This window comes from Pseudochaenichthys georgianus, chromosome 3 (genome assembly GCF_902827115.2).
Source record: "Pseudochaenichthys georgianus chromosome 3, fPseGeo1.2, whole genome shotgun sequence".
Classification (NCBI taxonomy): Eukaryota; Metazoa; Chordata; class Actinopteri; order Perciformes; family Channichthyidae; genus Pseudochaenichthys; species Pseudochaenichthys georgianus.
The window spans coordinates 21095211-21107699 of record NC_047505.1 but is presented as its reverse complement, the minus strand read 5'-3'; the positions used below and the strand labels follow the sequence as shown (position 1 = coordinate 21107699).

At 41.9% G+C, this 12489-nt stretch overlaps 1 protein-coding gene across 1 annotated transcript in view; it reads right to left on the bottom strand.

The window, feature by feature from the left end:
* Window positions 1–603: 603 nt before the first annotated feature.
* The window catches only part of pamr1a (peptidase domain containing associated with muscle regeneration 1a), a 34671-nt gene continuing 22785 nt past the window's right edge, over window positions 604–12489 (bottom strand). Inside the window, exons 10-11 of the mRNA XM_034103609.1 lie at window positions 2700–3040; window positions 604–1498 (exon numbers count right to left, since the gene is read on the bottom strand). Coding sequence (XP_033959500.1) covers window positions 935–1498; window positions 2700–3040 — 905 coding nt within the window. The 3' untranslated portion in view covers window positions 604–934. The remainder of the gene's footprint in view (window positions 1499–2699; window positions 3041–12489) is intronic.

Here is a 12489-nt window from a genome sequence, read left to right as displayed (position 1 = left end):
TATCATTACATTTGAACTGATCAGGAGTTTTGCTTTGAAAATGCATGTAAACTATGTAAATTGGGAATTTAAATTTAACTGAATTGAAAAATGTCCTTATGTCTCATAACAATTCAGCAGAAGATAATTGCATGCAAGTCTGCACATTGTATGCCCTACTTGGCAGATAATGACTTATCCTTCTTGGAAAATGATTATCTCCTGGATACTCAGAGGTCTGGAGCCTGGAGCCAGCAGTGATCAGGGATTTTTGGGATATTAAAATGGCTTTGTATTATAGTATTTATATTATATGGTGTTGTTTAATATTATAAATCATTATATGATACAAATATAAACTGCATTTTAAAGTAAAGTAACAAATTAAAGTAACAAAGCAAAATAAGATATACATCAAAAGTAATCCAGAGCAAAAAAATGCCAAATAAAAAACAATAACACCTGACTGCTAATGGTTAACTCACTTTTGGAATGAAGCCTGGAGATAGCTAGACCCAGACAGGGCTTAAAAGATAATCAGGTATTAAAGAACATTTCTTAATTGACAGTGATAATGTCATTAATAACTATCATTTATAATATTCTGGCATCTGCTGAGTTTCTTTACATTTTTAAAACCATTTTTATTAAAATTATGAAAAATACACAGCACCACATTACATTCACACATCATGAGCATGTGATTGTGTGTGTTAAGCAGATCCTGTTGAGCTTTTTGAAGTGGCTCAAATCCTGAACAATGACATGCACACATAAGATATACGGGTAGAGTTCCACTCTTCATGATATTGACTCAGAGAGCAGGTACAAATGTTGCCAAATGTTGTGCTTTCACTGTCTGCTCCACCATCACTGTGAGCTTTACCTGGAAATAAATGACCATCTGACAAGTTACAGATAAATCAGCTCTACATTACATATTGAGAGGGTAAACCTACTTCATATTTTTCTCTATCCAGTCTCGGAAATTAGCTATTCTTGTTTGAACTGTGTAAGTCTGTTGGTGGCAGTTCTCTTCCTTGTAGCTATAACTCTCTAAACCAAGAAGTTGCCAGCCAGAGCCTGAAGCTCCCTGAGTCTCCTTGTGACCCGGCAAGTCACCGCTTGTTGATGTCAACACAGCTGGCATGGTTGTGATACCTGGAATAACACTGGAACAGGGCTTTTGAGGACTGGACTTCCTCATGACACACAGTGTATTGTCACTGATCATTGTTGTGTGGGCTCTTCCTTCGGGAAATTCCCTTTCACATTGAGTAACATCAACCAACTCAACAAGTCTTGTCCGGCTTGAGGGAGTGTTGCCGCTAAGGTGATCGTTTGGTAAAATCCACCTCGAAGTGTAAGCCTCAAACGCTGTGACCTCTCCACCTTGAACTTTGGGTAGACACACTGGCAACACACGCTCACTGATCTTGGCCTTGTCTCTTAGCTTAAGCACAGCCACTTGGGAGTCTGGTGCAGAGTAAAAATCTGGATAGACTAAAATATCTGAAACCTGTTGAAAGAGAGAAGAAGGGATTAAACATGGAAGCTAGAATACCTGAGAGAGCCTAAAGTCACTTTGAGCCAACGTTTGTTGTTTTTGGGATATTTGTTAGATTATATGCTCCAGGATGCGCAGAGATTTCAAATCCAAAATCAATTAAAGTTGTATCCCGGTAAAGCTTTAAGTGTACATCTAAATCCCAAAGGATTTTCTTCCTTTTCCATTTACGGTACGGACAAAAACCTATCCAGAAGATTATATTTATTTAATGACCATTACTTGTTTATGACTTTATCACGGCATCTGCCGTTTGGTATATTTTGCAGTCATAGAGAAACTTTTTAGCACTGCATATTATTGAAATAAAAACAACATTATAAGCATGTTGTTTGTAATTTAAAAGTGTAGGCTTCTTGGTTAAAGGGAGGATAAAAGTTGTTGGGTATTTAGACATCAATACCTCCAATTTCTACCACTATTTAAAGTGCTATTTCAACTGGCACTTTACACTCTGAAATATGGCCATTTCAATTATCTTGAGAGAAAATACATCTTTAAATCCAACCCTCCTATTGTCTTCGTTTTCCCCCCCTTACTTTGGTGTTTGCGGTAAAATTTGACCGGTCCTGTATTAACTCTTATTATTACATTAACACAAAAACCATTAGTCATCACCAAATTTGATTTAACACCCTTTCAAACTATATTGCATCAGACTACTGGTACACATGACAAACTTCAGTAAATATACAAAGAATAGACACTGAACATGTATTGTGTGTGCCAGGTGTGATCCATGTGGGGGGAAGGGCACATAAGGCACATCTAGACTATGTGTTTGTTTGTGTGTGTGCGTGGGTGTTTGTGTGTGTGTTTTATCTGATCCGGATGGTTACTAATTCCTTTTCTTTATGGCGGTCATTTTTGACCGGGAACACCATGGGTGTTACAACGTTGACTAAATCATCCAAAATTCGATGAAAGTGGTGATCAGCAATTGTATATGTTCAAATGTATACTGTGAAGGATATCATAAAGCCTTAATGCAATCAAATGTAAAACAAACAAGTTATGATTGATGAAAGTAGTAAATCGGTCAGATTTGACCCAAACAACAGGAGGGTTAAACTAATTCAGCCTATTTTTCAAAATATAAAAGGGTCTGAATGATTTTCCCCAAAACTGTGTTTTCTAACGGACTGCATTTTACCCTGAGGTGGTGCAGGCTTTTCTGACGACCCCTGGATGTCTGGTACTGCAGGCCTGTGACAACCTTTACATGTGCTGGGTGGAGGGTCTGCTGCTTGTCCTTGTCTACCACACACCGAGCGGCCACCAGGACGCTCCGCTGGGTGAGCAGAGCCCCGCTGCAGGCCAGGAGCCAGAATGTGGACTCCTCTGAGGCCCCCTGCTGGAGAGAAACGGCTTCTCCACTGGGCCTGTGGGTGCTGCCAGTATGTTCAGCAGGTGTGCGGATATAGACGGCTGCATGCCATGGCAACAGCGTGTCTGTGAGGTTGTGTAGATTTGAAGTGTTGAATTTGCCACAGACTGTGGGAAAGTAGCAATCACAGAGGAGAAACAATGTTAATTGAATGGATGTGCATAATATTGGTTAGAACCTTTAATTTCTTATACAGTAAGCTAATTTAAGGTAATACAATATGAATATCATTCATCTGCCTTCTCAAACATTTAAAGGCCCTTCATGTATAGGGTAATCTTAATTTGTTCTGTAAATCTGATTTATAGTCATTATGCTAGGTTAACCACATTTTGGTTCTAGTTTAATATTCACCATGCACACGTGAATTAAGTAGCCTATCGATCTTTTCTTCTAACACTCTAGACTAGAGAAAGCTATTTGCCAAAACGCCAAACTACTGTAATGCTCTAAAAGTGAGCCTATTTAACTTTAAACTGACACTGTGGCCACAAGTGGGAATTGCAGGGTTGATGGTTAATTTTAAAATGTAGTGTAATCTGTTTCTTCTGAGCTGCTAACGGCACACTTAAAGGTGGGGTTGGTAATTTTGAAGAAACCAGCTCGAGTGCGCTAGAATTTCAAAATACACAGCTGGAAAAAATCTGCTACTTCCTTACAGAGCCCCTCCTCCAACACACACAAACGCGCACATGACCAATGAGGGCACGAGCAACCCTGTCTCCTAAAAATTACTTTCCGACAGAACTAAACTGCATTCTCAATTACGTTTAGCTAGAAACGTATTTTCTCCCACGTTACGTTCGTTATGAACGTATCTCAAATACGTTTATTTTCTACATATATTTGCCATTTATTGTCTTGCTTATAATAATGATAATAGTTATTTATAAATATCATTTTAGAGCACACCTTTGAAATCGACAATCGGGCTCGATATATGGTTAAATTAAAATCAGTAGACGAGGCTGTAATTTTGCCAGCTGTTACTCTCATGAGCGAGGCAGAAAATAATAGTTTTAACATGACAAAAAGCTGCTGTGTCGTTTATTGCACCTCAAACATTAAAACAAATCCAGAGTTACGTGTTTCTGTACTTCCTCTAAGAAGAAAGGACAGTAACAGAAGAGCTCTGTGGCTTCAGGCGTGATCGCCGTTCAAATGACAGCGTTGGTTTCCCCAAAAGTGGGCGGGGCTGTAAAGTGAAGTAGATTTTACTCTCATCTATTATTCAAAACCATTCTATTTATTCTAACGTAAATTACATGCCAGTGTTTTATCTTTTTATTTATTTGTTTTTATTTTAAATCGTATAATGTCGGACTTTTTTTGTCGTCTTTGAGGAAAAGAAATGGGGCTTAGAGCCTCAGAATACTGAAATCTGTATTTTTTAAAATCTCTTTCTTCTAATTTGTTATTCTTTTCTAAATAACACACTGTTATTTACTCAACAATAACACACAATTATCCTTGTTTTTATTTATTCGTTTAATTCTATAATCTTGGGCCTTTTAGCCGTAAATAAAGTCACCAGAAACAGACAGGACATTTCGAGATTTAGGATGGCCGAAGACACTACACTACCCATAATCCCCAGCTATCGTTTGGGACTACAGTCCCGTTGACAAACCCCGTGATGTTGCGCCAAGGTTACGCCGAGCGTCAAGCTCTTTGAAATGGAACGAAACCACGTTAAAAACATTAAACATTAAAACAAATCCAGAGTTACTGTACGTGTTTCTGTACTTCCTCTAAGAAGAAAGGACAGTAACAGAAGAGCTTGTTGTGTCTCGTCAGATCTGTTAGTATTAAGTCCGTGTCTGCCATTTCCTGTTTTACTTTGTCATTTCTCATTTCAGGTAGTTCGATTCCTACCTTGCCTGTTTGTCCACGGACCTGATTACCTGCCCCGCCCTTATTGTTTGCACCTGTGGAGTCCCTTGCTTCTGTATATATTCTGTGTGTTCCCTGTGCCAAGTGCCAGATCGTTTTGAACCTTGTGAATGGATTACCTTGTTTTATCATCACAGTAAAACCTTTTTTTGAATCATCTTTTGTCTAGAGTCGTGCATTTGGGTCCTATCAGTTTTTGTGTGCTCCAGTCGTAACATTACGATCTGGCCAACAAATGGACTCAGCCGACTCTCAAACCCTGAGGGCAGCGCTCTGCTCTCAGGCTCAACGTCTGCGGCAGCAGGAGGAAGAAATGAAGGACATAAACCAGGGAGTAATGACGCTGACTAGCAGCCAGAGTGAGTTTCGAGGCGTAGTTACAACACAAATGAATCACCTGGCTGAACAGCTCCATAATGTACTCACACGGTTGGATAGTGTGCCTGCCGCTCCTTCCAATGTGGCTGCCCCAGCCCCAGAGCCTACAGCTGTTTTTTCCATGCCAGCTTCCATGATTCGTCTTGCTCCTCCAGAGAAGTTTTCGGGCGAGTCCGGTAACTGCAGTCCATTCCTAACGCAGTGTGACCTACATTTTACCTGCCAGCCTGCTGCTTTCCCCAGTGATCTAGCCAAGGTGGCGTTTGTTGTGTCCCACCTCACGGGAAGAGCGGAAGCCTGGGCTACGGCGGAGTGGGCACGGGAGTCTCCGATGTGTAAATCTCTCCAACTATTCACTGAGACTATAAAAAAGATCTTTGACCGAACCACACCGGGGAGAGAAGCTGCCAGAGCCCTGACACAGATCTCCCAGCAGAATCAGAGTGTGTCTGACTACGCCATTGATTTTCGTACTTTGGCCACGGACAGTGGTTGGAATGAAGACGCACTATACGATATGTTTTTGAGCGGACTCAGTGACTCTGTGCGGGATCTTCTTGTTCCTCTTGATCTTCCGCCGGATTTGGACAGTATGATCGCCTTGGCTATACGCACAGACACTCGGCTGCAAGAGCGACAAAGGGAGAAAGCCAGGAAAGCGCCACCTCCTGCACGATCTCCACTACGACCCGGATTTCTGACCCACAATTCCTCTACTACCGTGAAACCTGCTTCGAGGAACACAGAAGAGGAACCCATGCAGCTCGGAAGGGCCAGGCTGTCTCCAGAGGAAAAGCAGCGGCGCCTCCGGGAGCGTTTGTTTCTACTGTGGGACATTTCCTGGGAGCCTGCCCGTTAAAAGACGGGGCTTACCAGTAAGACGGAGGGTGCTGGTGAGCCGATTGACAACCGCAGATTTCCCTTCAAGATCCATGACCCAGGTTGAGGTTAGTAATAATGAGCACAGCATAGCTTTGAAAGTACTTGTAGATTCAGGGGCTGACGCTAATCTTATGGACTGGGGGTTAGCTAAACGTTTGAAAATTGCCTCCGTGCCATTGACTCAGACACTTGAAGCTAGCGCTCTGGACGGTACTCTCATGTGCAAAGTGACTCATAGAACCATGCCTCTTAAACTAACTATTGAACATGAACACTCAGAGTATATTACTTTTCATCTGTTTAATTCTGCACAGCATGCAGTAATTCTGGGCTATCCCTGGTTGTGCAAACATAACCCTCACATTGATTGGCGGACTGGTAAGGTTTTGGGGTGGGGAAGCGAATGCTCTCATTCGTGTTTCAGGGGCAAGACTGCTGAAATTGTCAGAGAGCCCATAATAGACAATGACAGGGAACATGAAAATAATCAAGACTCAGACTTCCCTGACCTTTCGAACGTACCCAGCTGCTACCGAGATCTCAAGGAGGTGTTCAATAAAACTAAAGCGACATCCCTTCCTCCTCATCGCACCTATGACTGCACCATCGATCTCCTGCCTGGGTCCCCCTTGCCCAAGGGAAGACTGTACTCTCTCTCAGCTCCAGAGAGAGAGTCTATGAGAGAGTACATAGACGGCTCTCTCAAAACGGGTCTTATCCGTCCCTCGTCATCTCCCGCCGGAGCTGGTTTTTTCTTCGTTGAGAAGAAAGATGGATCCCTAAGACCTTGCATCGACTACAGCCCCCTAAACGACATAACCATCAAGAACAGGTACCCCCTCCCGCTTATGACCTAAGCGTTTGAACTGTTGAAAGGAGCTAGAGTCTTTTCAAAACTTGACCTGCGTAACGCTTACCACTTGGTGAGGATACGGGAGGGGGACGAGTGGAAGACTGGTTTCAACACTCCAAGCGGACATTATGAGTATCTGGTAATGCCTTTTGGTCTAACAAATGCACCTGCCGTTTTTCAGGGTCTCATAAATGATGTGTTGAGGGACTTTTTGAATCATTTTGTTTTTGTCTATCTTGATGATATCCTGATTTTTTTTTTTCCCGTGATGAAGGTTCACACGTTTCGCATGTTCGTCAGGTATTAAGAAAGTTGTTGGACAATCAACTTTATGTTAAGGCTGAAAAATGTGAGTTCCACGTCAGTTCCACTTAATTTCTGGGTTTCATCCTGGGTCCTGACCAGATAATGTTGGATCCTGCTAAAGTGAGCGCTGTGGCTGAATGGCCCACACCCTCTTCCAGGAAAAAAGTCCAACAATTCCTTGGATTTGCTAACTTCTAGAGGAAGTTTGTTAGGAATTTTAGTTATATTGCCGCTCCTATGCATGTACTCACCGCTCCTTCTGTTCAGTTTGTGTGGACCCCACAGGCAGACCAGGCCTTCCAGAAGTTGAAAAAAGTTTTCACTACAGCTCCAATACTTACCATCCCGGATTCCCAACGGCAGTTCACGGTGGAGGTGGATGCCTCCAACGAGGGCATCGGGGCGGTCCTCTCACAGAGGGCAGAGAAAGACAGTAAGCTCCATCCATGTGCCTACCTTTCCCGTAAATTGACTGCGGCTGAACGGAACTATGATGTAGGCAATAGAGAGTTATTAGCCGTGAAGGTAGCACTGGATGAGTGGAGGCACTGGCTAGAAGGGGCAAAACAGCCATTTATTATGTGGACAGACCACAAAAATTTGGAGTACATACGCAAGGCTAAGAGGTTAAACTCCAGACAGGCACGATGGACCTTATTCTTCAATAGGTTTAACTTCACTCTCTCCTACCGTCCTGGCTCACAGAACGCCAAACCAGACGCGTTATCCAGGCGTTTTGACCCAGAGGCTCTTTCCAAGGAGACAGAGTCCATTTTACCGCCCACTCAGGTGATAGGAGGGGTGACATGGCCAATTGAGGCTAAGGTAAATCAAGCTATAGAGGGAAAAACCGTACCCAGTGGTGGCCCCCCTAACCGTCTCTTTGTTCCCCCATCTGTCCGCTCTGATGTGATTCACTGGGCTCACACATCTGTATTAACATGTCATCCAGGTATCAGACAAACTATGTACATGATAAAGCAAAGGTTTTGGTGGCCTAAAATGGAGAAGGAGGTACTGAGTATGTGGCAGCCTGCACTACCTGTGCTCGGAATAAGACCTCTACCCAGTCTCCTATGGGTCTACTGCAACCTTTGTCCATTCCAAGCCGCCCATGGTCTGACATCTCGCTGGATTTTGTCACTGGACTGCCGCCCTCTGCAGGTAACACCACCATTTGCACTGTTGTTGACAGATTCACCAAAATGACTCACTTTATCCCCATGCCCAAATCTCCCTCTGCTAAAGAGACAGCAGAAGCGCTCTTATCTCATGTTTTCAGGCTGCATGGATTTCCTCGAGATGTGGTGTCAGACCGTGGGCTGCAGTTCGTTTCCCAGTTTTGGAAGGAGTTCTGCAGCCTGATAGGAGCCACTCCCAGCCTCACATCTGGTTACCACCCACAGGCTAATGGTCAATCAGAGAGGATCAACCAGGAACTGGAGACGTGTTTACGGTGTCTGGTGTCCCAGAATCCCACAACTTGGAGCAAGCAGCTGATATGGGTGGAGTATGCCCACAACACCCAACCTACATCTGCCACGGGTCTCTCCCCTTTTCACTGCGCCTATGGTTACCAACCTCCTCTGTTTCCAGAAGTAGAGAAGGAAGTGACTGTACCGTCAGCACATGCCCTGGTGAGGCGGTGTCACAGAGTCTGGGCAGGAGCTCGCCAGGTTCTCCTGAAGAGTGCTGCTCGCATGAAAAAGACAGCAGATCGACATCGTCGTCCGGCACCTGCCTACAAACCCGGGCAGAAGGTTTGGCTATCTACAAGAGATCTGCCCCTGTGTGTGGCCTCCAGGAAGCTGGCTCCGAGGTTTGTGGGTCCGTTTCCCATAACGAAAGTTGTTAACCCGGTGGCTGTTCGCCTGCGCCTGCCCAGGTCCTTGAGAGTCCATCCGACCTTTCATGTTGCCAAAGTCAAACCGGTTCGGGAGAGTCGTTTGGTTCCTCCATCCAAGCCTCCTCCTCCCCCCCGGATGTTAGACGGCGGTCTGATATATGACGTCAAGAAACTGCTAGCAGTCAGGAAGAGAGGACGCGGCCGACAGTTCCTTGTAGACTGGAAAGGATACGGTCCAGAACATCGGTATTGGGTACCAGCAAGTTTTGTTGTGGATCAGAAACTGATAAAGGACTTTTTCAGATTTAATCCACAGGACTCTGGGCCGTCCGGAGTCGGCCGTAGAGGAGGGGGTACTGTTGTGTCTCGTCAGATCTGTTAGTATTAAGTCCGTGTCTGCCATTTCCTGTTTTACTTTGTCATTTCTCATTTCAGGTAGTTCGATTCCTACCTTGCCTGTTTGTCCACGGACCTGATTACCTGCCCCGCCCTTATTGTTTGCACCTGTGGAGTCCCTTGCTTCTGTATATATTCTGTGTGTTCCCTGTGCCAAGTGCCAGATCGTTTTGAACCTTGTGAATGGATTACCTTGTTTTATCATCACAGTAAAACCTTTTTTTGAATCATCTTTTGTCTAGAGTCGTGCATTTGGGTCCTATCAGTTTTTGTGTGCTCCAGTCGTAACAGAGCTCTGTGGCTTCAGGCTTGATCGCCGTTCAAATGACAGTGTTGGTTTCCCCAAAGGTGGGCGGGGCTGTAAAGTGAAGTAGATTTTACTCATCTATTATTCAAAACCATTCTATTTATTCTAACGTAAATTACATGCCAGTGTTTTATCTTTTTATTTATTTGTTTTTATTTTAAATCGTATAATGTCGGACTTTTTTTCCGTCTGTGAGGAAAAGAAATGGGGTTGAGAGCCTCAGAATACTGAAATCTGTATTTTTTTAAATCTCTTCCTTCTAATTTGTTATTCTTTTCTAAATAACACACTGTTATTTACTCAACAATAACACACAATTATCCTTGTTTTTATTTATTCATTTAATTCTATAATCTTGGGCTTTTTAGCCGTAAATAAAGTCACCGGAAACAGACGGGACATTTCGAGTGATACACACCACAAACCACCCACTGAACTGATTACCCAAGATCCTCAGCTTGAAGCTTGTTGATTGGATGTTTTAGCCGCAATGCACGCTGGGATATGGTGTTAATAAGATATGATATCCGACAACGAAAAATAAAATAATGCCTAATTCGGAGTGTTCTTGCTTTTCTCTTTGGAAGTCATCACATAACGGCATTGTAATACACGGTTCGGCTGCATTACATATTACACATATGCCGTAGTTCTTTATTTATAGAGCCCTGATGAGAAGACTTCTGGACAAACAGGAGAACTGCTGCCAAAACTGAATACTTGACGTGGATCATAAATATATCAACAATTAAACAACATCTTGCATTTCTTTTCACAAAATACGTCTCCTTGCAGTATCAATAGTAATTCGGCTGACTTTTATATTTGATCCAATTGGGATAGGCTGTATTTACACCATAACGGTGCACAGCTGATAGAAAAGGACTTGTAGTTTTTAAAGATATTACTGATTTTCTTTGAATATCAGAATGTAAATACCGAGTTGAGAGAATAGTCAGGGGATTTGGGTGATGGGAGACACATCTATGGAATCACAATTTCAATAGCTTACCATTAAATGACGGATATGCCTTTCTGTCTGTGATGTTTTACAAATCAGATATTAATGTGTAGAAGTAAAACAAGAGAAATAGTATAGCAATATCCTGTAAAATTATGTAAAAACATGAATAAAACTACACATCTTCAGATGTTATACATACATAAGTGTCTACACTAATAATACAAAGTTATTATTAGTATGCTGTGTGTACCTTGTGTGCACCGCCTAGTGGTTAAAGCATGTTATTGAACTATTTTTGTTGAATAATGTTATTTGATTAAAACAATATTAAGAGTACATACTTTCATAGGGGGAAAGTAGAAGGTCAATGATAGAAATATAGAATATAAAAAGTCAAGAAGATTCTAAGTGATCTCTACAATAAAACAGTTTAGTGCCGGATGTACACAGATATTAATAGGAGGAGGTGCAAAACAGAAAAACGAATTAACCTTTATTAACACATTAAAGAATACTTTAGGTTAAGGTCTTCTTTTAAACAAGAAAAAAGCTTTGGGGGTATCTATCTACAGATGAATATTAAGCCTGACAAAGTACTTAACGTCTAAAATATTGCTTTCCTGCAATGTTAACTATGTTGAAGCACTTATTTTAACTGATATTATACACATTAATTATACTCTTATGTATGTAGTAGATAGTATAAGAAATGTGCAGAATATGACAGTTTAATGGTGGAGGTATACAGTACACACATATTGATAGATGTCTTGTAATGCGCTGTTGAGGAACCTGCGACCCAAGTTGTGTATAAGATCAATACACCTTAGAAAATCTTGAAATCTTGAAAGGGATGTGCAAAATAGCCATTATACAGTTTTTAATTAACTATTAGAATAACGAGTAATGAATATACTTTATAAAGATCTGCAGATAAATGTTTAGTCTTCTCAAGCACCAACTATCAAATATCTCTCCTGATTGTTGGCACTTGACAATCACCTTCCCTGAATTTTACTCAGGTGTAACTAAAGTCTGCTTTAAGGGTTGTTTATATTTTACATCATTAATCAGAATCTGCAAAGTAACTAAAATAAATGTAGTGAAGTAAAAATACCAGGTTAACCTCTGAATTGTAGTGGAGTAGAATTACAAAGTAACAATGAGCTGTCGTGTGAGTATATATTAATGCTGCCCATTATGGATACAAGCGATTTTCACCCATTTAGTAATTACATGTTTTAAATGTGTACACACCAATGTGTTTCCTATCGCCTAAACCTCCAGGGCTGTACACAGTTTAATACTGTCAACTTCTAAATTTGGGAAAAACGTCTTTTAAAACTACAATTCCCATTAGAGACGTGCCATAGAGAACATGTTGCGAAACACAATAGCCAGCATGTGTAGTTCTGGTGGGGCGTTCGAGTCCAGTTTTGAATAGTCTGCCGTGGTTTCGTTCCATTTCAAAGAGCTTGACGCTCGGCGTAACCTTGGCGCAACATCACGGGGTTTGTCAACGGGACTGTAGTCCCAAACGATAGCTGGGGATTATGGGTAGTGTAGTGTCTTCGGCCATCCTAAATCTCGAAATGTCCTGTCTGTTTCTGGTGACTTTATTTACGGCTAAAAGGCCCAAGATTATAGAATTAAACGAATAAATAAAAACAAGGATAATTGTGTGTTATTGTTGAGTAAATAACAGTGTGTTATTTAGAAAAGAATAACAAA